General features: G+C 43.9%; 1 protein-coding gene across 2 annotated transcripts in view; it reads left to right on the top strand.

Moving 5' to 3' along the window:
- Positions 1 to 25,971, top strand: part of PALB2 (partner and localizer of BRCA2) — a 731,562-nt gene that overhangs the window by 220,051 nt on the left and 485,540 nt on the right. For both annotated transcript variants that reach the window (XM_044089227.1, XM_044089226.1), the window contains exon 6: positions 23,400 to 23,501. In XM_044089227.1, coding sequence (XP_043945162.1) covers positions 23,400 to 23,501 — 102 coding nt within the window. The remainder of the gene's footprint in view (positions 1 to 23,399; positions 23,502 to 25,971) is intronic.

The raw sequence follows: 25,971 nt of genomic DNA, 5'->3' as shown, positions 1-25,971 counted from the left end.
CACTTTCTTCACAATAACTATTGTAGACTTTTTCATCCCAAAGTTTTAAGTGAAGGAAATGGCAGATTCTGCTTAATCTGTTAAAATTCTCCTTATTGTTAATAGTGGTCCCAGTGACTGCTAAAGTACTCCTACCCCAGTTCAGCTGTTAGATTCCAGGCCTTTTACACTGAAATCTACCACTTCCCTATCTATCCTTTATTGTGGTAAATTGTAAGAGGCCTTGCTTTTAGGGTTCAGGACAGGCACTCTACCCTTTTGTAGCCGCTCATCAGGGGTCCTTTTATGCGAGATTTTCACTGCAGTGGTTTCCCTGGTTCTAGTTATACTATCTTTTGACCTCAATTTTTAGATGAGTCACTTTTAATATTGCTGACACCATTGACCCAGGTTTATCAGCTCCATCATTGCTTCGGTCACCTGCACAACTTTGCTTGGTATCAGTTTTTGTGACATCTGTTGTTTTATGCTTTGTATCAGTTCTTGTAACATCTGTTGTTTTATAGTTCCCCATTCTGCTGGCGTTTATGCTTCTGGCACTGGCCCCCACTGCATCCTTGCACTTGGCATTAGGACAAATGATGTAGTCTCTAACACCATTTTTTTTGGCAATGACATTGGCATAGAAGTTTTTAATGCCATGAGTGTGTCCTAGTTTTCAGACCTTTTTTCTCAACTCTGGTTGTTCTATTGCCAACTGAGTCAGCAGTGGCAGCTGCAGTCTTATTATTTGCCCCTGATACGAGGAGACTTAGGCCTGTTGGTCGGTTCTGTTAGCAAAACAGAGGTTTTCTTGACCTTTCCTGTTCTTCCTTATTCAGATTTTTCTGTCTAGCAAGTTTTATACTCCTCAGATTCTAACCACTGCCAGCGAGGCTTTTCGAATGATAAAAGATGCAGATCCCCTGTAGGTTCTCCTGTAGAAAACCTGGATGAGGAAGAGAGGCAGACTCAGTGGACCCAGGAGATCTCAGATTTAGGATATGTTTATCACTCATGCAGCAACATGTTGATCCCATCCCCTTCTCCCATTGTATACTGCAGAAGGCCTGCAGGCTCACTCTACAGTTGTCCTAAGTTGTTCCCTCCTGAATGATGCCCTTATAAATGCCACCAGGGTGGTACAGAAAAACTTTGCCATGGTGGCACCTGTCTTGTGGTTAGCAAACTGTGTATTTTGATTCAGCAAGCATGCCATCTGGCTTGGGACTACTAAACCAGAATCATGGTCTCCGTAGCAGCCCTGAAGAAGATTTCAAAACTCAACAGCCCAACTCTTGCACAATGAACAGGTTTGGGAAGCATCTGTTTGCATATGTCACATTCTTTATGGGTGGAAAGTTATACTATGCATATGGTCTATTTCCAGAGGGATCCAGCTGATGAAATGCACCAGATGCTGGACTGGTTGCTGGGTGGACCTCTTAAAGATAAGCTACTGGCTGCAGTCACAGCTACTTCAAATTAGTGCAACCTGTTGATATGCATCAGGTACAGCATAGTAGTAAGAGCTACATAGGCTGAAAAGGATCTGGTATTGTAATTTGCTGTAACTCCTGACTCTGCCTGACAAACTTCTCTGAGGATGCAAAAACAACATTCTTATAATTCCTTTTTAGGTCTCATCATTTAAGGAATAGCAGTCCAACAACACATGAAGAAAGTGGACAAGCAAGGAAATGCCCTGACAGCTGTCGGTGTTAATCACCTCCTTCTACACACACACACACACACACACACACACACTCCTTCAAACACAGATTGGCTGCAGTTCTGGCATGACACGCAGCAGCCATTGAAACAAGAGACTGCTGGGAAGAATCGATCCTCTTAGCCAGTAGGGTCACAGATGCAGGGATAAGTCGCCAGAATTCTCCAAAAGGCTGCAGTCTGCGTGTGGATGGACAGCAGCAGCAGCAGTAATCCCCTGGACTTCCAGACTCTCTCATTTTGGAGAAAGCCAGTTGTCTTATTTCAGTCCATATGGAAGTACATAACCAAGACTAAACTGGGTGAGCAAATTATTCCCAGGATACTAATTTCCATTAATAGCCCACTCTCTGCCCTTGCCAGACATCTCACTCCATCAGATGGAAGCAACAAAGATGCACGTGTTAACATTCTTATAAAAAGCAACCTTTCAGGGGGCCCTGCTTGACCAGAAAGATTTAATATCTTTTTGTTGCCATAGAAAAAAGAACACATATCAATATTGTCCCAGTGGCCTACATTCCTTTGTCCTAGAGGAAACTTTTCCATGGTTCTGGTTTTGGAGCCTCTACCCAGACAGCACACTTGCTGAGGGAGTCAAAACACAACTGGCCTACCTCAAGACAGGAGCCAAGCTCTGCCTCGCTGCTGTTAGAAAAGACCTGGATCTTCACAGTGCATCTGCCCTTAGATTTTCTTTGTAGAGAATGGTGAACCTTACAAAGTTGAACCTGGAACCAACCCAAATGCTCCTGTTCATCAGATGTACTCCAGGCATAATCCTTTATCAAGCTATGTTACCCCTGGATGGTTTGCTTTCCCTGCTGAATGCATGACTTATTTGTTTATTTTGGTTTGTGTTAGTGGACCTTTGTCCGTGGCAGCAGCATTTGTCATGTTACCCCTAACCAAATGGTATATAAACGTTTATGGGGAGAATCAGGTCCATTAGTCCCAGAATCTCAATAGTCTGTTCTGTCAGATCAACTATCCAGACATGTTATTCACATATACGTTAGTGGATACACCTCCTATTTGACAGAAAAAAATTCTTAATTGCAGACTTCTCAGACAGTCACCATGAATGAACCTGCTTATGGATTGTGTTGAGAAACTATACAGAACAGATGTTTCAGGATGCTTGGTCATCTCAAGAGATGAATCTCCACATAAATATTTTGGAGGTGAGGAAGAGTGTTTTTTACCTGGAAGCTTTTCAAGTGTCCCCTTCCCAAGGTGTCATAGTGTTAAATTCTGACAACATAACACTTGTCTGGTACATCAGTACACAAGGGCAACCGATGTTCTTCGTGTTTCATTGTTGCAGTCATCACACTTGGGTTATCTGCCTGCAGGTAGCCCTCATTCGGCCCAAATACCAGAGTCTTGGGATTTCTGTGTCGGATGCCTTCACCTCTTCCATGACATCAAGTCGTCAGGGGTATAAAACATGCTGCCAACACCATTACATCAGCTTTTCTTGCCGTGTGGGAGCCCAAAGCAGAAGCAGTTCACAAGTGACTGTCGGCTGCTACCTGAAATTTTCGTTGTTCGAGTTTCAAACCTGAAGTCTTCTAAAGCTAAGTACCACGTTGGGGATCCTTTTTTCTTGCTCTAACCGATGTCAAAAAAATTTAACAATTGTCTTGCCTGTGGCAAGCAAATACCTCAGAGATTTTCATTCTTGCTGTGTCACCTGTTTAGGCCCAGACCACGACGCTCCTCGCTGTCGATTTTGTGCCTTGTTTAATGCCCAAACTATTCGTCGTTGGGCTATCTTTGTTGCTAAATTCTTTCGCTCTCGTTCTCCGTGTTCCGAAATGGCTTTGATAAGCCATCCAACTACTGATCTTCTGAAAAAACGTAAGGATAAAGACAGACAGACAGACCGCATAGGTCCAAAACTGCCGCCAACACTTCCATTAAGCTAGTCGCCAGTCCGCCGGTACTCAGTGAGGCGCCTTCGCAGACCCTGATACCCGCTTCTGCAGATTCGCAGGCCTCTACTGAGACCCATTCGGAGTCCGGTATGCCACGAGATGCTTCTTCGACTATTGAACCTGCGGATGTCTCTACCTTGGATGGGTCTGGAGCTGCTGTGCAGGCAGCAGCTTCTGTGGGTGTATTCCAACCTTCTGATGTTGGTATTAAACTGACAACTTTGTTTTTGACTAAAACTACTGGGTTTCTCAGGCCCAGAGTTCACACTGCACCTAGAAAACTGACAACCAAAGCACATGCTCAAGCTCCCATGCCAAAGAAACAAATGCTTAGAATGGCTGAAGACCTTATAACCTTAATTAGGGGCAGCCAGCCACCCCCCTCTAAAAGGCAAATAATTGATTTTCCTTCTGATTCTACAGACCATGAGTCCGATGACTGTGATCCCTCTAATTACCAGGACTTACCCTTATCTACCTACGAGGATTCAGATGCAGAGGATTCCATTCCCTCTGCCTCCCCTCCAGAGGATTTTTCTTTGGTGAAACCTTGCATACCTTAAGAGAGCATTTTCGCTGGGAATGCCAGGACTACCCTCAGTCCAAAAAAGACTCTGAGAATTTTTAGACTTGCCTCAGCACAGGCCTCTAGCTATACCTCCTGTCCTGGATATTGTAGATGATGTTTTCATGGAATCCAGTCTTACTCCTGATACTTTACCACCGGCTCCTAGAAAGCCTGACAGGTACTACAGTACCTGACTCTCACAAATTTCTCTTTAAGAATCCCACTGCGGATCCAGAGGCCATTTCCCAGGGACCTAAAGGCATTAAGGCTACTACAGCCAAAAACCCTACCCCTTCGAACAGGGATTCTAGAACTTTAGACAGATGGGGTAAGAAGGTATATACCTCTGCAACTCTTGCCATCAGGGCTTTGAATTGCCAGTTTCACATGTTGAAGTACCAGCAGCATATTATGGGACTAATTAAACAAAAAATGTTGTTGCTTCCAGATTGTACAGAAAATAAAGATTTACAAGAGTTAATGCATTCTGCAAACCAAGTTGATAAACATGCTTTGCAGTGTGGTTTTGATGCCTTAGAAGCATCTTGCAGGGCTGCTGTCACTGGGTCTGTACTGAGAAGGCATGCTTGGCTGAAGGAACAAATCTTGCCAGACCATGTCAAAACAAAATAGCTAGATGCTCCATTAAACCAGGAACGTTTGTTTGGCACAAAGCAAAAGTTGTTAAAAAGATGGAGGAAAAAGCTAAATCTATGTAAGCTGTTAAATATTTCTTACAGGTGCAGCCACCTAGATTCAGTAGGCATTGGCCTTCTAAAAACTGGTCCTTTCCAGTCCCTCCCAGGCCTTCTCAGTCCAAACCCAGGGGCAATAGACCACCAAGACTGCAGTCTCAGAGTATGCAGAAATCTAAACAATGGAGTGCTCCCACCTCAAAAACAGGGAATGGTAAGCCACCCCCCATATGGGAAAAGTTCACAATGACTTGTCTGTCATCCTCCCCAGTCATGCCCAAGTACTTGTACCCCTAGGAGGAAAACTCTCCCTGCATGCAGAAAACTGGATGTCCATTACCCAAGACCAATGGGTCCTAAACATTGTATCCCAAGGATACAGATTCTACTTCCACTCACTGCCAACCCCAAGCGGGATGCTAGACCATCCTCCAAACCAGTGGGCAGAGGCTCAAAAGCGAGTACTTTCTCTTCTAAGTATCAGGCCTATTCAACCTGTTCCAATAGAGCAAAGGGTCAGGGTTTCTACTCCAGACTGTTCCTGGTGCCCAGAAAAAGAGAGCTTTTGGCACCCTATCCTAGATCTGTCAATTCTCAACACCTTCCTGGTGGTCCCAAAATTCAGAATGCTTACACTGCAACAGCTTCTTCCTATGCTAGCTAAGGATGCCTGACTAGTCACCCTAGACCTAAAAGAAGCTTATCTGCACTTCCCCATAAGGGAATCTTGCAGGAAATGTCTACGTTTCAGGGCAGGCTCTATGCACGATCAGTTCTCTGCACTTCCCTTTGGCTTATCTACTGTGCCCAGGGTGTTCACAAAGTGCCTGGCTCCAGCCATTGCATACTGCAGGCAGAGAAATATTAAAATTTACCCATACTTGGACGAATGCCTGATTCAGGCGGGCCATCAGGAATTGCTACTTCTGCACCTGGCATTTGTAAAGAGACTCCTAACATCTCTGGGGTACACCATCAACGAAAATAAATCACAACTGGTGCCCAGCCAAAAGATTGTATTCCTGAGAGCAAGCTTGAACACAACTTCCCAGATGGCATTCCTCACTCCAGAGAAACAGGCTTATTTGACAAACTACTTCAAACTAATGGCTACCAAAACCCAGCTATCTGCAAAAAAAAAAATACTGCAAGCCCTAGGGTTCATGGCCTCATGCATTCTACTAATTCCATATGCAAGACTGCATATGAGGAAACTTCAATGGTACTTTAAAAAGTCTCTGGTGTCAACATTTTCAGGACATGGAAACAGTGATTCCTATCATTCCTTGTCTAAGGGCAGAGTTCCTTTGGTGGGCTGAGGTATGCAGCCACAACAAGGGACTTCCTTTCACTCAACCCCTCACCGCCCAGACCCTGACAACAGACGCATCAGACTATGCATGGGGGGCTCACATGGCGGGCAAATGCATTGAAGGCAAATGGAGCCCAGAAAAAATTCCCCTGCATATCAATCAAAAAGAAGTGTTAGCTGTACAGAATGCTCTGATAGCCTTCAAATAGCTTGTCCTTCCAGGACAACTCCTGATAAAGGCAGACAACACCACAGTTATGTGGTACATAAACAAGCAGGGGGGGGGACTCATTCCTATCCACTCTGCAGGTTAGCCATGACCCTGTGGAACACAGCCTTGAGCAACCAAGTGCACCTGCAAGCTCAGTTCTTGCCAGGCAGACAAAATTCACTGGCAGACGACTTAATCAGAAATCTACTGGACCCACACAAGTGGAAACTGGAACCCAACTCATTCAAACTTCTAATCCACAGGTGGGGACACCAGAGATGTACCTCTTTGCCTCCCCCCAAAACCATTACTTGAGCAAATTTTGCACCAAAAATCCTCGCAGCAAAGCGTGTAAAGTGGATGCCCTACCCTTTACATGGGCAAACCTCTCAATTTATGCCTTTCCTCTCTACCCCTCCTCTCTCAAGTACTACTCAAGATCAAATAGGACAATCCTTATTGCCCCAGACTGGCCACGCCAGCATTGGTACCCACTCCTACGCAGTCTGTAGTAGTGCCACCTACATCAGACCCCCTCCCTGCTGTCCCAGCAGGAGGGACAGATTTTGCATCCACACCTGCAAACCCTGAACCTTACAGCCTGGCTTATCCCCTGAATACACCACCAGCAGCCCTCAGCAAACAGGTGCTGGACGTCATCCTTGAGGCCAGAAGGCCTAGTACTGGGAAATCCTATTCAGAAAAGTGGAAAAGATATTGTTCTTGGAGCCAGTCTCAGGGAAAGGACACAGCCATGCCCACCTTACCTCAAATCGTAGATTACCTAGCAGAGCTGCTCCATAGAGGCCTATCCTTCTCATCAATTAAGATTCATGCCTCTGCCATCTCAGCTCATTACAATACTGAGCCCACCTCTCTTTTCTCACCCTCTCATCAAACAGTTCCTGAGAGGATCTAACAATTTAAGGCCCCTGAGGAGAGCTCCCACCCCTGCCTGGGACCTTCTCTTTGTACTAGAGAAACTCCCCCCCCCCCCCCCCTTGAGCCTGCTGCTGCAGCAGAGTTAAAATTCCTCTCTTGGAAAACAGCCTTACTGCTAGCCTTCACTTCTGCAAGAAGAGTGTCTGAGTTACAGGCACTAATGGCGGTGGAGCCCTTCATTATTTTCCATGCTGACAGGGTTTCCCCTCGGGACTAACCCATCATTTATGCCCAAGGTGGTATCCAGTGTGGCTTTAAATCAATCCATCCATTTACCAACCTTTTTCCCTAATCCTCAGAATAAAGGGGAAAGGATCCTGCACTACTTGGACGTGCACAGGCAGCTCAGGTTCTAACTTGACAGGACTAAACCTTTCAGAAAATCTGACCAGCTGCTAGTCAGCTTAGCTACAGGAGCAGATGGCAAGGCCATTTCAAAACAACCCATTTCCAAATAGATAAGCACACTGCATCCATTTCTTCTACAAACACCATGGAAAACCTACCCCGCAGGGGATCAGAACTCATTCCACAAGGACTACCTCAACCTCTACAGCATTTCTCAGGGGAGTCCCTACCAGGGACATCCTGGAAGCTGCAACCTGGATTTCTGTACACACCTTCACCAAGCATTACCACTTACCTATCTTTTCTAAATCCAGAGCTGGATTTGCCACAGCAGTCTTACAAGGCCTGCTAGCCAGCCCTAATAATTCTTGACTGCCTCCACCCTTCCTCAGCTTTGGGAATCAACCCAAGTGTGATGACTGCAACATTGAAACACGAAGAACATAGTACAGTTGTGTACACTTACCATAAATGTAGATGTTAGAGTTTATTCATTGTTGCAGTCCTGGTTACCCTCCCTCCAGCCCCCTGATTTTTTTTATACTTTCTACCTATCCTCTTTTTGGCCATATCTCATGGCAATGGTATTTACTTTTTACTGGAAGTGTTCCACACCATGTAATTGCTTCCTTTTTGGGGGCTCCTGACATCTGGGGCAAGAAAAACTGATGTAATGGCGTCGGCTGCATGTTTTATACCCCTGACGACCTGATGTCATGGAAGAGATGTACTTAAACGAAAACAAACAAAGAAAAAAAAACGGAAAAAACAGTGGATCAGGCTTGCAGCAATAGGTTTAATTCAGGTTAAGCGCTTTTAGTTTCCCACACAATACACGGAGACGTCTTTAGACCAATAAAAAACATTAACAAGTAACAGAACTTCACTTTTAAAATATTCCACATTAACTAACAACCAACCAATGATCATTTTACTTGTGATGCAGCAAGCTCATTAAAGCAACAGTTCAAAAAGTACATTGCAAAGGAAAAACCATTGTTTTAAAGTTCTGCTTAGCTAAAACTTCACATACTACAAATTTTACATTCTGCAAATATCTCCGTGTATCATTATAAAATGTGAATACGTTTATAGAAAAATATATATGCATATATATGAAAAAAATACATACATAAATAACTTATCACAACAATCATAAATAAATACAAGGAAATCTTTTCACTACCTCAATTTTAAAATACATGCATGGCAAGTGATTTAATTTAATCCAGGGGCACTATAAGAATTCAACCTAAGTTGCCAAATTAGTTCTCTTTTCTGTAAAATCAACTGAAATGGACCACCCTCATGGTCAACAGTAACTTGGTCAATTACTCTAAATATAAAAATGTCATGGAAGAGATGACAGCATCTGACGCAGAAATCCCAAGACTCTGGTATTTGGGCCGACTGAGGGCTACCTGCAGGCAAATAACCCAAGTGTGATGACTGTAACAGTGAATACACTCGAACATTTACATTTACGGTAAGTGTACACAACTGTACTTTCTTAGTAATTTTATTGGGAAGCAGTAAATGTCTGTCAGTAAATGTGGGCCATCAGTTCTCTCCTCTCTTTTACTGCCAGCTAGAATCCTGGAGAGGCCAATTTCCTAGCAGTCACTGTCTATTTGTGCTCTTCGAGTAGCCTCTGAATTGCATGGTTGTAAGGAACCTTTTCCATCTGTTGGCCAAGCCATGTTGTGACAACTTTGCATCCCAAACCAACAGCAAGTTTCCCACCTATTTTCTTTTTTCCCTTCAGAGGGTCAGTCCAAGAATGCTGTCCATACACAGATGCCATAATGGCCTCTTCTGTACTCCCCCCCCCCCCCATTTCCTCTGATGACTGGATTTATTCAGAAATCCAGACTTCTGAAGGCCAAAGTTGTCCTTGTTCCTTAGTAGTCTTTCCAGCTTTGATTTTCCTTTCTCCCGCCTTTCCTGATTGGGAAGCCACTGTACCTGCAACTGTTCAAGCCACTTCTGTTTCATTCTCCAGCCAAATCACACCCAGATATGCACTGATGGAGATTTATTGCATCACTTCTACTGTTCCTTTGACAACCAGTAGTCAGACTTTAGTGTTCATAGTCGTTTCTTCTGCTGTGTGCATTTCTGCTCAGTAGAATTACAAAGATAGTTACGTTTTGCATTGGGCATCCAACAAAGATTATATCCCTTTCCAGCTTCTGTAACTTCTTTATTAGACTATTTTTTTCTGTATTTTTTACTCTCCGTTATTCTTCCATGAGTTCATTTGGCTGCTATCTCTCAAGTTTCATATGCTGGAAAAGACTCCTCTTCCCCTTAATGTCTGCAAACTTTTTTACACGGCTCTTTTCACATAATTTCCCTACCGCTTTTTGAAATTCATTTCTACTCTGAGACATTTATTTCCTATTAGAAATGCTTACATGTCCTGTCTTTAAATCCACTGTCTTTTCAGCCAGAAGAATTTCTGAGTTACAGACTTTCTCTGTCAGAGCTGTTTACTTACTATTTCACAAAGAGTGTGATGCTTAAAATTTACCCCTCCTTTATACCAAAAGTGGTCATACTTGAATCAAACCATAAACCTGGCTGTTTTCCATTATTATGATAGCTGCAAACTGTTACTTTAATGCATGACTGTACAGAGGCAGCTCAGTTTTTATAGTGATAGGGCTAAATATTTCCATAAACATGATCACTTCTTTGTTTCCTTGACATAGGCTAAACAGAGTCAAAAGGTTTGTATGCTTTTCTTCTCTGTGGTTAGCTGAGTGCATTAAATATTGTCATACTAAAGATGGTAAGACCCTGCCCACAGCCTTAAGTCTCATTTTGCTAGAGCTACAGCTGTATCTGCTGCCTTTTTCTGTAATGTATCCATAAATGATGGCTGTGCAGCTGCACCCAGGAAGATAAGCTAGGGATATTGTCTTACTGTTTACAGACTATGACTCATTTTTAATGAGATATGGAAGTTATATACTTTAACAATCGAGCCATAAGAAAAATGTTCATCGTCTGTAACATACTGTTTTCTGTCCCCATCTTTGGTGTATCTGTTATGGGTGTTCCTCATATCTTGGTTAGAGAAGAGATTCCTACTACACTGATAGTGTCGTTAGAGGTCCGAGCTGCCTAGATGTTTAGGGCTGATATCCCCTTGAAAAAGAAGCAGAAAACTAAGCACCTTTCTTCTGCTCCCAAAGACTTTCAACATGAATAGCAAGATTTCACACAAGGTCTGTTCAATGCCCTAATGGCTTTGAAGCCTCCTCAGGGGAGTCTCTGGTCCTGCTCCACCTTGATCATCTTTGCATCTTAAGAGGCCTAGGGATCATTTTATTTATTTTTTTATTTATTTTACATTTGTTAACCGGGCTAGTCTAGCTGGATATATGTCCATTTTCAGTAGGCCCGGGGAGAAAAGCTCCACACATACTGAATTACAAAGAGACAATTTATAAAAAATTAAGTACAATAAGAATATACATTTAGTAACACGAAAAAACAAAATACCTAAGGAACACACAAAAATATAGTCGTTCAGTAGAAGCATTACAAAAAGTCAAGATTAGCAACATGTTTTCGATAATCCGTTGGAGAGAAGAAGTAGAACAGGAGATAAGAAGGGAATTACAGAAGAAATACAAAGGAGGAAGAGAGAAAGAAGCAATAGTCTAGTGAGGAGAAGGGTAAGAAGATGGAAAAAAGGACAGGGGAGAGAAAAAGGAGGAGTGGGTCAGAGCATAAGAGGAGAGCAACATGTTTCGTCTGATGAGGATGGTGATTCTGATGAAGAGTCCTTGACCTGTTCTTCCCAGATTCCCTCTCCTTTGGACTATGGTTCCGAGGAGGAGGTATCTGTTAGTTCTGATTCTCCTTTTGAGGAGATTTCCTTTAGTAATACTATATCTGAAGTTGTTGTCTTCATTTGCTCTTCAACCTGTGAGTACTCGGATCTGGCACAGATCCAACTCTGAAGCTTTTTCAGCATCTGATTGGAGCTCCAAGCTCCTACCCATAATGCCCTTGTCTCCCTCCTCCCTTCAGATCTCATTTGCCGCGTTTGCATAAGCATCGTGATCCGCTGCTCTGAGCTTCCTTTGGGTAAATAACTGAATTTTTTGTGAGTTTTTATCTTCCTTTTACTTAAAGTTTCTCTTTTCTGTCCTCCCCACCTTTGTGATGTTCAGTTAAAAAAAAAAAAAAAAGAAAAGAAACGCTCCTCCTTCTCCAATCGTTTGTCTAGAGTGTGTGTGTGTGTGTGTGTGTGTGTGTGTATATACACGTGTGCGCGTGTGCATGTGTGAGTGTTGTTCTGGTTGGACCTCTTTGCTGTGACTGTCAGAGAACCCCAAACCAGGCTTTAGAAATTGCACGGAGTGTGGCCATAAACTCTCCCCAGCTGATGGCCACACTATGTGCATGGTTGCTTATGGGTTTCCCATCTTGAGTCCTCCAGTTCCATCTGCACAGGCTTCAACCCCAGCGCATAGAGGGACAGGAGGAACAAGCTAATTTTAAAAGGCCTTCTCACCCCTCCTACCACCGGGGCCCAAGCCTCCTCAACCCTGACTACTACTACTTCTGTCTCTGCCCCATTCTCTGGGACTCAACCTCCCACCAAGAGGTTCAGGGACGGGGACAAGCATAAACACAGTGCCAGGCCGAGGAAGTGATCCCCTGATCACTTGGCCTCTGCTGGTCCACCGGCCAAGGTCTGTTTGACCCTGAGACTGGAGTCTCCCTGGCTCCATTCCCTCGCTTCTCCCGGGAGCCAGAGGAGCTTCAGATCCATTCGCTGGCCCCGGCTTCACCTCACTGACCCTCCAGGCCAGTATCGGTGACTTTTTCATCCCGATCCAGCCGCAGCCTTTCTGAAGTGGAGGTGGACAGGATAATGCGGAAATTTATCTGCACTCCGATAGAGATGGGAGTCTTCCCTACCTCCTGTCCCTCTGGAGCAGGGGGCATGCAGTCCGCATTCCTACCAATTACTCCTTCTCCGATCTGAACTCCCAGTTTCGTATTCGAGAACTTTCTGCATCGATGGGTCTGTGCTGACAATACCTGGTACCTCGACGCTGGCGATTGCCTTGAGTAGGTCAGATCTGACTAGCTCTGACATGTCTGGCTCTTAGAGCCATGGCTCCAGCACTGGATCCAAGGGGATAGTGTCGGCACCGAGCCTTTTGACGCAGAGCCTTCCAGTCGGAGTCTCAGCACCTAGGGATTTGCCTCTGACTCTCCCGTTGAGCCAGAGAGTGGCAGACCTGTCTGTACTTCCTTCTCAGACAGTTCCCTCTCCTTCTGCCTCCAATGTGGTGGAGAGGGTTCTGTCGATACCTTCGAGACCCATGACTATCTCGTCTTCGGAATCCTCCCTGTCTCTTTCTGTTTCTGGTATGGATTCCACCATCCTGCTACCTCTGGGACAGCCTGCTGCCTCTCTACCCCAGGGAGCTCCCACGCTGGAGCAGCCAGATGTTTTTGAGTCCTCCCCAGAAACTGCCCCTGTGGGAGGTACATCGAAAACATACGTGCAAAAGGAGGCACATTGACTCCCCACCAGACTACCTCATGGAGGACACCAGTTTGGAGGAAGGAGAGTGTTCTCCCCAGTCAGCCACCGAGGATGTCTCCTTTGGAGACATCATGGATATCCTTTGTCAGCGAGGGGGTGGTCTGCCCAGAAACCCAACTCGGATGAATCGGTGGTCCTGGAGGCATTTGGAGCAGGACCCTCTATATCCTGGGTGTCCCCTGCTGCAGATCCATTGGTGGATCTAATTACATCTTGGGCATGGAAGGAACCAGACACAGTGAAGCTGATCCCCAAATGCCCCGACAAGATATTGAATGCTCCCTCAGATAGGACCCACTGGACCAAGGGATCCCTAGTAGATGCCATGGTAGTGGCAGCTGCCACTAAGAAGGAGTAAACGTAGGAGAGCTGCACGGTCCATCTGCCAGACTGATAGTCCAGGATGATGGATCACTTTGGGAAGTGGGTGTACGCTTCAGCCATGTTTTCGGTATGTGCGCTGAATTACATGACACACACAATTACACTCCAGTGAGAACTTGTCAAAGAGATCATTGGGTCTGCCCCAGGGTCAATGATGGCAGAGGGCCAGAAGGTTTTCTCTTCTTGCATGGCCACCCTCATGTCGATCGCGAACACCTCTGTGTGGTTTTTCTGTCTTGCCACTGAGGGCAGTGCTAGAGCTGCCGGGACAGACGTTGCCATCAGGCATCATACGTGGCTCTGACTCTCTGCATTCTCAGAAACCTTTAAGGCGTCCTTTACTAACGCCCTGTATGACAGTTCCACCCTCTTTGGAAAGTCAGTACATGACACACTTGCCCAGAGCAAGAAGGACGGGAAGACTTTGTCTGCCATCGGGATCTGCTTCTCCATCCCCCAATGAACCTTTTTGAGGAATCAGCAGGGGGCAAAGAAGATGTGGTTCCAAAAGTCTCAGAGCTACTCCCAAGACCATTCATGGCTCGCCTTCCTCTAGAGGCAAAGGGGGATTCGATAGATGCCGCTCCCGAGGCAGAAGGAGGTCCGAGGAATCAGGGGTCTCAATGCCACCCCCAAGGCAGAGGGAGTTCTGAGGAATCAGGGGTCTCGAGAGCCTTTCTCGAACAGACCTGCGCAGCAGCCCTGAAGGGTGGTCCAGCTGCTCAGCTCTGGAGGCAATAGTGAAACTCCTTTCGCTACACCCAGCAGCTTTAGGAGTCTATCACAGACAATCGTTGGGTGTTGCAGATCATATCCAGAGGCTGTTCTGTCCCTTTCAGCTAGTCACCTCTTCAGCCCATACACCTCACGGATGTTCCACCCACACAAAGGGAGGAAGCAGCGATGGAAAATGCAAAGCTGTTAGAAAAGCAAGTCATCCAACCTGTCCCCCACACCAGATTAGGCATTTATTCCAGATTCTTTTTGGTGCTGAAAAAGAAGGGGGACTAAAGACCCATTCTGGATATCTCCATTCTAAATCTGTCAGTTGCCAACACAGAATTCCAGACGGTCACTCTTCAGTCTGTCCTGCTCTTTTTGCAGGAGAGTGATTGGATGTGCTCATTCAACCTTCAGGATGCGTACTACCACATCAAAATGGACAGGTGCTCTCAAAGGTTTCTCCACTTCCAGCTGCGGGCCCGCCATTATCAGTTCAGAACGCTCCCTTTTGGTCTCACCACAGCCCCCAGGGTGTCCATCAAAGTGATGGCAGTGGTAGTGGATCACCTGAGACTACAAGGATTCCAGGTCTTCCCCTACCTGGACGACTGGATCCTTGCTGCCCCTTCCAGGCATCAACTCTACCAAGTAAGGGATTCCCTACGTCACTTAGCCCACCAATTAGGCATAACCATCAATCTCAAAAAATCTTTACTGGGCCCGGTTCAAGTGCTAGATTTCATTGGAGCTCAGTTGGACATGATTCAAACCAAGGTCTTCCTAACCTCAGAGAGTATCCAGTCCCTGAAACTATATGTACACTGTATCCTTCAAGCTCAGTCGCCGACAGTAGAATTGGTATTACGGGTGTTAGGGTCCATGGCGGCCACTATCACTCTTACCCATGGCTTGATTATGCATGTGGGGTACTTCAGTGGACCTTTGCGGTTCAATGGTCCATGCTAGATCTTCCATTATCTCACCCTGTTCGAATATCTCAAGTATGCAGGGACTCTCTTCTGTGATGGATTAATTCCTCGCATTTTTTCTGGGGTCGTCCCTTTCTTCTGCCTCCCCCTTTCGCCAAGGTGACCATGGACACCTCCCTGTTAGGGTTGAGGTGGGGCACAGCTTGGGAAGGACAATCCAAGGTACGTGGTTTCCCTATGAGATTGAATTGCATATCAGTGTCCTGGAGATGAGGGTGGTGCTCTTAGCGCTGCAAGCTCTCCATGCCCATCTTCCTCTTGGAACAACTGCTATCCAGACAAGACAGTATGTCAGTGGTCTGGTACATCAACAAGCAGAGGGGAACCAGGGCTTATTCCCTGTGTCGAGAGGCCATGAGAGTGTAGGCATGGGCGATCTCCACCGGCCATTTTTTGGTGGCAACGCACATTCCGGGGAGCTCCAACATTCAAGCTGACAGGCTCAGCAGGTCTGTCCTGAAGCCTTACAAGTGATCTCTGAATCCTTCTGTGGCGAAACAATCTTTCTCAAGTGGGGCCAGCCTTGCTGCGATCTTTTTGCCTCTCCTTCCAATGCGAAGTGCAGTGCGTTTTTCACTCTGAACCCCTCTCGGGTGGATGCCCCAGAGACACTCTGTTTCATGCTTGGCCCTCCAGTCTTCTGTATGTATATCCTGCTCTGCCCCAATACCAAAATTTCTTCAGAAAGCTCGCAGGCCGGGGAGCTCTGTCATCCTCATTGCCCCATTCTGGCCTCGCTAAGTATGGTTCCTCCCTCTCTGTGGTCTCATGTTGTGCGTCTGCCCTGAACATTGGATCCGATTCCAGATCTCATCTCTCATCCCTCAGGGATTCCTTATCCAGACCTGGTCAATCTGAAGCTCACTTCTTTGCTGCTCCAGTTCCCATGATAGTCAGGACACCTGGGTTATCCTCACCAGTCAAAAGAATTTTGGTGGTGGCTCATAAATCTTCTACTAGGAAGGTTTATTCCAGTAAGTGGAAATGTTTTTCTATTTGGGCTTCTCAGCTTGACCTAGGCCCCTTCACTGCTCCAGTTCAGGCAGTTTAAGAATTTTTAGCAAGTACTTTTCAGCAAGGTGTCAGGTCTTCTACAGTCAAGGTCCAGTTGGTAGCTATATCTAACATTCATGTAGGTGATAATATGGCTTCTCTAGCTTCTTCTAAACTTTGTAAAGCCTTTTTGAAAGGCACCTTCTTACTTCGGTCACCGGTTAAGGACCCAACATCTCCCTGGGATCTCACGCTAGTTCTGTAAGCTTTGGTCTCGTCCCCCTTTGAGGCTGCAGCCACAGTGGACTTACAGTTTCTGTTTGGAAGATGGCTGTTTTGATTGTTTTACATCTGCCAAAATGGTCTCGGAGCTTCAAGCATTGTTGGTCAAGCCTCCCTGTTTGGTATTTCATAAAGACAGGGTGTCCTTGTGTACCAAGCCATCCTTTCTTCCTAAAGTAAATTCTGAAGTCAGCATTAATCAAGTGATTAATCTCCCGGTTTTCTTTCCAAATTTTCAAAATAAGTGAGAGTGCACTTGTTGGATGTCCACAGACAGTTACGTTTTTACCTGCATAGAACTAAGCGATTTTGTAAGTGACCAACTTTTTATTTTCTATTCTAAGCCCTTTTTACAGAAACCAGTGTTGAAGGTCACCATTGCCCATTGGATTTCCCAGTGCATTCCAATGGCGTATTCAGCTAGAGGTACATACCAAACAGGGCATTGTATACTGTGATGGGTCTAATGAGGGATGTGTACGGTGGGACAATGACTTCCTTTCTTCTCGATGAAAAGCCCTTAGTGTTGAGGTGTGCCACATAGAAGGATTTCCTGACTGTTGTGGCGATGTGGTTATCGAAGGTGAGACCACTGTGGTAATTCACGGGTACATGTTTTTCCCAAAGGGGATAACTATACATTTCTTGGCATTGAGCTTGAGCCCAATCCTTTCTTCCTCTGGACTCCATTACAGCAAGGGAGTTTCTAAGGGCTTTGGGATACACGTTTTCCATGATTCCAGTGCTTCCTCTGGCCAACCTTCATATGAGAAAGCTCCAGTGGTACCTAAAGTCGGTCTGGCTTCAGCATTCCCATCCTTTTTGTTCCAGTTCAACTTCTTCTATGCCTGAAGCTGGAACTTTAGTGGTAGATTCATCACTTGTTCCTCAACCCAGGGCTTCCTTTTCCTCCTCCAGTCCCAACTCTGGAACTTTTTACAGATGCTACAGACATGGGGTGAGAGGCCTCCTTCAGTCCTCTTAGGTATTGGACCTTTGGTCTCTTCATCGAAAAAAGGACCACATCAGTACCAAAAAGAAGAGAGCTCTTCTCCTGACTCTTCAGGCTTTTCATTCTATCTTCCTTCCAGAACCCTTCAAAATCTTCACAGACCGTACCACAATGATGTGGTACATCGACAAGCAAGGGGGTACAAGGTCTTATCTCTTATGCAGACTAGCTGTTCTGGTTTGGGAATCAGGCAGCTTACATTTCCTTACATTTGATTATTGTGGCAGACTCTCTGATTAGGTCCATAACCCAGACTCACGAGTGGATGCTTCAGACACTTGTTTCTGGACATTGTCCATCAGTGGAGTACTCCTCAAGTAGATCTTTTTGCCTCCTCTCTTTTGCAGCAGAGTCCCATGTCTTCTGGCTTGGAAGGTAGATACTTTATCTTTTCATGAAAGGGGGTATTTCTTTATGCCTTCCCTCCCCTTCCTCTCATACCACAGGTCCTGTTCAAGATAGAACAGGGTGCTCCCAAAATCTTGTTAATGACTCCCTTTTTGGCCCAGACAGCATTGGTTACCTCTTCTGCAATTAGCCATGGGCAATCATCACAAGTTACCTCACAGGGTGTACCTACTAATGCAAGACAAAAGATCTTGTCATCCATCCCCACCTGTGCACTCTTCAACTGACATTGTGGTTGATAGGGTTTTGATCTCTTTTAGGAACATTTTTTCTGAAGATGTGCTTCGGGTCCTGCAGGAAGCCTACTACAAGAAAATCTTATTTCTCCAAATGAAAGAGATTTTCTGTCTGGTGTCTTTCTTGTAACGTGGATGCACTTACTGTGGAGGTCCTGTGGTTTTCTTATTTGTGTGAATTGCTCAATGATAGGTTAGCATACTCTTCTGTTAAAGCCCACCTGTCAGCTGTTTCAGCTTGTCTGCCTCCGAGTCCCCGTTTGGCTTCTAGATTCGAGGTCAAATAATTTCTTAAAGGCATCTTTCACATTAGGCCTCCCAGGAAGCCTATTACTCCTTCCTGGGGCCTTAATTTTGTTTTGGAAAAATTGATTCAGGCTCCTTTTGAGCCTGCAGCTTCAGTTTCCTTACAGCATTGTTCTTGGAAGACTGTTCTTTTGGCCCTTACCTCAGCCAGGTGAGTGTCTGAGCTGCAGGCCATCATGGCTGTTCCTCCTTTTTTGTTTATACATAAGGACAGGATGTCTGTTCATACTAATCCTTCTTTTACACTAAAGATGATTAATGAGACACGAGTTGTGTCTCACTCTGTTCATTTGCTCAGTTTTTCCCTTCTTCAGAATCTGCTAGTGAGAAGTTTCTTCACACCTTGGATTTGCATAGACAACTGATATTATTTGGATAAAACTAAAGCCATTTGTAAATCTGAGCAGCTTTTTTTCTTTTCATCCTAGGTCTGTAGGTTTGGCTGTTTCCAAACAAACCATTTCTTCTTCGATATCTAAAGCCATTTCCTTTTGTTAATGGGAAAAGGCTTATTCCACCAGAGCTGTGGCTTCTTTTGGGACCTTTTTCAAAGATTTGAATACTAATTCAAATCTCAGGACTCTAGTGGGCATTAGCCTCTCCTTTGATAATCACACCGTACATCACCACACTAGTCAGGAAATCCTTCTACGTAGCACACCTCATCATGAAAGGGTTCTCATTGTCCCCCTCTACTCGGCTCTCATCAGACCCATTATAGAGTACAACGCCCCATTTGGAATGTACCTTACAAGGCATCTGCAGCAGCTAGAAAGGCCACAAAAATACCTCACAAAGAGGATTATGGGACTCGGTTACCTTATGCTGACCGCCTCAAAAAACTCCGGCTTTACTCCGTAGCATATCACCTACTCTGAGGTAATATCTGCCTAACATACAAAGCTATGTCAAACCCTGAGCTGCTGGACATGCTACACCTAAAGAAATCCCAATCCCTCAGAGCCACATGCTCTAGGGACCTAAACCTCGTCACCACAATTAACAGAACATGCTGGAGGGATAGATTCCTGTCCTAGAGACTTCCCATACTCTGGAACAAACTACCTGTCTCTGTCAAGCAGAGTTCGTCACTAGCACTCTTCAAGAAAAATCTTGATGAGTGGATGGGAAATAGGAAATTCACCCCGGGCATCACATCAGTGGCCCTGCCAGACAGGGGCGCAGGTAAGTAGCATCCAGGGTGGTGAAAGCCAGGGAACCTTGTTGCCTAGGCTTACATAGGCCCTAGGGTCGATAGCCTAGTACCTACCTATGAACCTATAATTCCATTCTTGAGGCAGCTACTTGGGCTTCTGTGCATAACTTTTCCAAACACTAAGTTGGATGTTGTTTCTATGGCCGGATTCGCCAGGGCTATCCTGCATGGTTTTCTTGAGGGCTCTGCTGGGCCTTCCACATCCCAGTTTTCTTCCTGAGCTTTTGTACTCTGCCTATCGTAAATAATACTGCAACAGTGATGTAGAGGGACATAGCACAATTATGTAAAATCTTACCATAACAGTAGATGCCCTTCTCTTCATTGTTGCAGCATTCACTCCCTACCTCCTTCCCCTGTTTCTTTTTCTCCTTCTGGATGTGAATGTTTCCTCTTTTTCTTCTTAGACTGTTGTTCTTCCTGGGGCTTTTCAGTTCTGAGAATGGTACGTTCGTATATCACCTTTATCGCCTATGCCGTGCATGAGAAGCATATGTGTGACTTACAATGTCCCTATTACAACCTAAAGGCTTTGGTGCACTGGCCAGATGTTGGGCTACCCTTGGCAGGAGATCCCTTTTGTAAAGAATACTGCAACAGTGAATAGGACATCTACTGTTATGAAGATTTTTCTCAATCATCCTTTTATGGTAAGTGCATTTTCCTTGACTTGTGCTGCAGTGTTACACATGCTTCTGCATGTATGTACAACTGCTTTGTATGCACTGCATGAGTGCTTGTATGTCAGTCATTTTTACGTATGTAATTTTACTCTGTTAACTGTGCATTCACTCAGAGTGCCCATTCGCTTAGTCAAAGACCTGCACCTCATTCTGGCAGCAATACTCCAATTTCTGCTCTACTTGTATTGTGTATATCCTGTTTCATTATTTGTGAGACTTTGCAATGTCTTACTGATTTGTACTAGATATGAGTTCACTTGTATTATTTATGTATGTATGTAACTTGTGCTTCAGTTTTTGATCAACCTTTATTTGTACTATTAACTATTTAACTCCATTTTGGTTTGTGTCTTGGAAGCTTAAAAATAAATATGAAACAAAATGATGACCATAAGCAACCAATTCAATGCTTGCTTTATACAGACGACAGTCACTAACCAACCAGGTGACTAATCAAGCTCTTAATGTCCCTACTCAATCAAGTAATCTCCTTCAGTGTTTCTCCTTCCAACCATTTCCCATAGATACCATCAAAAAATACCTCAAGAAATTAAATCATGCTACATCTGCACTTGGCAATCTGCTAGGCAAATAGCTTAAAATAGCAACTGAGACTGTTGCATTTCCATTTTCAATTCTAATAAATTGATCCATTTCTGAAAGTAAAGTCCCCTCGCTATAGAAATAAAATCATTCATTATTCCACTGCACAAGGGTGAAATCAATACAGATCTTTCAAACTATAGGCCAATTGCCGTTTTATCTCTGTTATCACAAATATTAGAAAAATGTGTTCATACACAGCATTTCAACTGTCTAATTGATAACTAGCTTCTGCCATCAGCCCAGCACTGCTGTTGTCCATATTCGAGCACAACTACTGCTTAGCTGAATTTTGTTAATATTGTCAACACCCATAGAAATGAGGGGAAACATAGTCACCAGCATCTTCTAGACTTATGAAATGCTTTATGTACTGTCTTCCACCAGAACCTCGTATATAAACTGCCATCCTTGGGATCACTGACTTTTTAGTGCAGTTGTTCCGTAGTTATCTCTCAGAGCACAAGCAGTTAAATGGAAAATGATTTTTCTACCTTCTTGCCAGTAAGTATTGGTATCCCACAAGGATCTATACTAGTTCCCATACTTTTCAACATATTCATCAATGACCTTTATACTGTTACAAAAAATGTAACCCTAGTTCATCCAACTCATGACTCAGCCCTAATCTCCTTTTCCAAATGTCACTCTAAACTCCAAGACCTTACACAAGAATTCTCCTTATTTGAAACATTGCTAAATAATTCACAACTGCTTCTAAACCCTAAAAAAGTGATCCTTATCCCAAAACACATCTGTACCAAAACAACACTCTTCACTATAGTCTCTACCAACAACAGCATGAAAGAGTAAGCAAACCACAAAAAATTACTGGGTATCATCAGAATGACCAGTTGAAATTCGACCACCTTGCATCACACATTGTTTAAAAAAAAAAAAAAAAAAAACTCCTGAAAAACTAGGTAAACTTATAGGTAAAACCTACCTCACTGACATAGCCAGAAGGTATATAACCTCTACTTTAATACTGCCATCTCTTCTCTGTGATGCCCCAGTCTTCAGTCACCTTCACGTTTCACATCTGTCCAAATTTGAGCAATGTTGTAATAAAGTAGCCAAATTTGCAGTAAACTATTACAACAGAACACACCACTGCCTAGCCTTCAGAAAATTAAACTGGTTAGAACTACCATATCACTTAGCTCTCAGTCAGCTAATTACAATACACAGACTTCTCTAAAAACAAGAACATTGCTCAGCCCTTGACACCTTAATGCACCATTGCACCGGTAGAGAAAAATCACTAAATCCAAATAATCTAATACTGCAGTGCAGATGGTACTATATTTAAATAGTGTAGCTAAACTAAGGAACCATGTACCACTACTGTTGAAGTCCACCCTGAATGCAAACTCATTTAAAATGCAACTGAAACTTCACCTATCATATCAGTGGATCTTTTCGTGTGTCTCCAGGATAAATGCCAGTTTTATCTTCAGCTTGCCTTACCATCAGATTGTTTCATTTCATTCAGAATCCTATGCCCCACAACCAGTCTTCACCAATGCCTGAATAGTTTTACTAGTCTACTTATAGCCATATACATTTACCATCAGATTGTTTCATTTCATTCAGAATCCTATGCCCCACAACCAGTCTTCACCAATGCCTGAATAGTTTTACTAGTCTACTTATAGCCATATACATAATTTTGTGTTACTGCTCAGCCGCTACCTCTGTATGTCTAATATAAACTTTGAGAGCCATATATACAATTGTCTCTCAACCTGCTTTATAACCCAGCTCTTTGTGCACTAAATGTTAATATTGTAGTTATTTCCTTCCATCATCACCATTTCTTTGAATTTTGTAAGCACTAATCTGTCTATCCAACAAACCCACTAATATAACTCTTCAAATCTCCGTGTTCAACATCCACTAATGCACAAGTATCTTTTGTACTGTAGTAGTTGCCTTTAGTTCATATGAATGTAGTCTAATTATCAAATGTATAATTAATATACATTATTTAGTGACTCTTCACTTAAATTACTAAGTGGCTGTTTAAAAATGTTTGTAATATGTTGGAATTTTTCTACCTGGGCCCTCTGCTGGAAAGTTTTTTTTTTTTTTGACTAAACCCAGTCAAGACAAAGCCAGTAAACAAAAGCAAAATAAAATAAAAATAAACATTTAAGGCTAACAGAAGTATTTACATTAAAAATTCTTAAATAGCTGTATTATATTCATTCAAACATGAATATTAATTACACACAAGTATTTTTTTCCTTGTCTGCAGGAGGATGTATCATCACACCTGAAGAAATGTGTGTCCAGTCCTACTTCGACCGCAACATTGACAAGTGAAAACACTGGATTGCAGTTAATCTCCGAGTTTAAGGTCAGTTAAAAATTTAGGAGAATGGGGAAATGGGATGGACAGGCAAAAAAAAATGTAACTATGTAATGTTGAAGTTGATGAAAATTGCTAAGAAGAAAATGGGTATACTGCATGACAGTAACAATAGAAACATGTTATGGTTTTTCTTTTCTGTTTCCATGTCAGAACTGAAAATGTGGTGATTTAATAAAGATGTTAAACAAGATTTATATCTGGCAAGTACCAAATGTGAAATATTAGTGACAGTTGAAGGCCTTACAAATTGCAAGTTACTTCAAGTAATAGCACATAAATGATCATCACTGTTTAAATAAGGGCTTCAGTAAAGGTTTATACAAACTGTAGAACACAGTGTACCCAGTAGACCAGGCAATTTGTATTCATTTACTCAGTCTTGATTTGGCAGCCGTGTGTCCATCCAAAGTCTGAAGAGGAATTTTTGGACATGATAAACTTAGGAGCAAATGTTTCTTCTGTGTGGGTTCAACCTGTGCATTATTGGATCTGACTCTGATCCGGGACTGATTAAATCCAACAGACTTCAGTTTCCCAAGCTTTACTTCCTTTACCAATAATGTCTAGCCCTAACTAACAACACTCAGATCTCATCTGCAGCCTTCCACGACTGCAACTTGCCCTAGAGCTCCTTTGGGGTATATCCTTTGACTTGGTGATTTGCTTGTATTTTACCGGTTCTCCTCTGCCCTTCCTCTTTTTCTGTTTAGAGTATTTTTGGTGTGATATTGCTTAATCTGATGTCAGTTTTCATTTTATCCTTGACATATGGGGGTTCAGTTCCGATATCGGAACCAACTCAGCCATTACTGCAGCTCACGCAGGCCAAAAAACTCTCAAACTTCACCTCTACCCACAGTCCTCCTGTCCCAATTACCGCAGATTAGGCTTGCAGCCCTTGTTTGCCACTTTTCCAGACAGACGCATTTGTCATAGCTCTCGAGCTAAGTTAATTTTTTTTGGATAGTTTTTTCATATTTCTTCAAGCTTCTTTACCCTTTATCTGTCGTATTTATCTCTTATTAACCTTATCACCCTTTGTCGCTATTCCTCTACCTTTCTAGCTGTAATCGCCTTTCCCTTTCCGTAAACTCTTGTGTTCCTTCAGCTGTCATTGTTGATGGTTCTTTCGCCCCTTAGATTCCCCACAGGAATTGGTCACAAAAGGCACTGATTTTGAGGAAAGGGAGGGGGAGTTCCCAAGGTCAGCCCCTGATGATGTCTCCTTTGGAGACATCCTAGAAATTTAGAAACAGAGGGGTGACTGGAAGTCCCAAAACCCTTCCTCGGAAGAATCTGTTTACCTGCAGGCTTTCAGTACTCTGCGGTCTACCTCTTGGGTGATTCCAACTGCTGACGAACTCATTCAATTGATTTCTCAGCGGGTGTGGAAGGTACCGGACATCATTGAACCCATCCGCAAGAGTCCAGACAAAATTTTATCTGCCCTTGAAGATAAACATTTCTGGGCTAAAGGTGTAGCGGTAGATGCCAAGGTTGTAGCGGCCACCACAAAAAAGGAACTTGCTGAGAAGAGTTAATCTATCCATCCACCCAACAGAGAATCTCTGGAAATGGATAGATTTGGGAAGTGGTTTAAGCTTCTGCTTACACTTTAAAGTCTTTGAATTTCCTGGCACATTTTGCCAGACTTCAAATGGATTTGATCAAGGAACTATTGGATACCCTGGCAGGAGCTGTTACTGAGGGAGTCAAGGAAAAAGTTGCTTCCTAGTTAGCCACCCTGCAGTCTGTGTCAAACTCGTCCATGAGGCTCATTGCACATGCTGCCGAAGGGACCACCAGAGTGGCAGGTTCAGGCATAGCTATAAGGAAACCCACCTGGATTAGTCTGTGACTTTTTGGGACCATTTAAGTCTTCATTCGTCAATGCACCTTTTGATGGATCGTCTTTGTTTGGCCCAAAAGTTAGAGAAACATTATCCAGGTGTTAAAAGGATGGTAAGACCCTTTGTGCTGTGCACATATGTTTTTCCACCCCCCCCCCCAAGATCTTTTTCCAGGATTCAGACGACCAGTGGAAAGATGTGGTTCAAAAACATCCTAAGGGCCTTTCCAGGGCAAGCAGGGTGCCAGTTCTCCCAGGGGCAGAGGGAGGAATTACAGTGGAAGACACCGTCCATATGGCAGAGGTAGACCACAGAACCAGGGCTTCAGGGATTCCTTCCCTGGCAAGCCATTTCAGCGTTCCTGAAAGGAGGCCCAATTGTCTTCCTGCGGAGGCAGTTGGGGGATGCTTATCCTTGCACCAAAATGCCTGGCTAAATATAACAACAGATTCTTGAGTGCAAAGGATTATTTCCACAGGTTATACTATACCCTTTTTCCTCACCCCCCCTCCCCATATGCAAAACAATACCCAATGTTCCACCCAGTCAGAGGGATCCAGCAGTTCTAGAAATTCAAAAACTGCTAGAGAAAAGTTATCCTACAA

The sequence above is a fragment of the Protopterus annectens genome, chromosome 12.part0, assembly GCF_019279795.1.
Source record: "Protopterus annectens isolate FY-2018-M chromosome 12.part0, PAN1.0, whole genome shotgun sequence".
Classification (NCBI taxonomy): Eukaryota; Metazoa; Chordata; order Ceratodontiformes; family Protopteridae; genus Protopterus; species Protopterus annectens.
The sequence above is the reverse complement of the archived record's forward strand: the minus strand, read 5'-3'. Positions and strand labels throughout refer to the sequence as shown.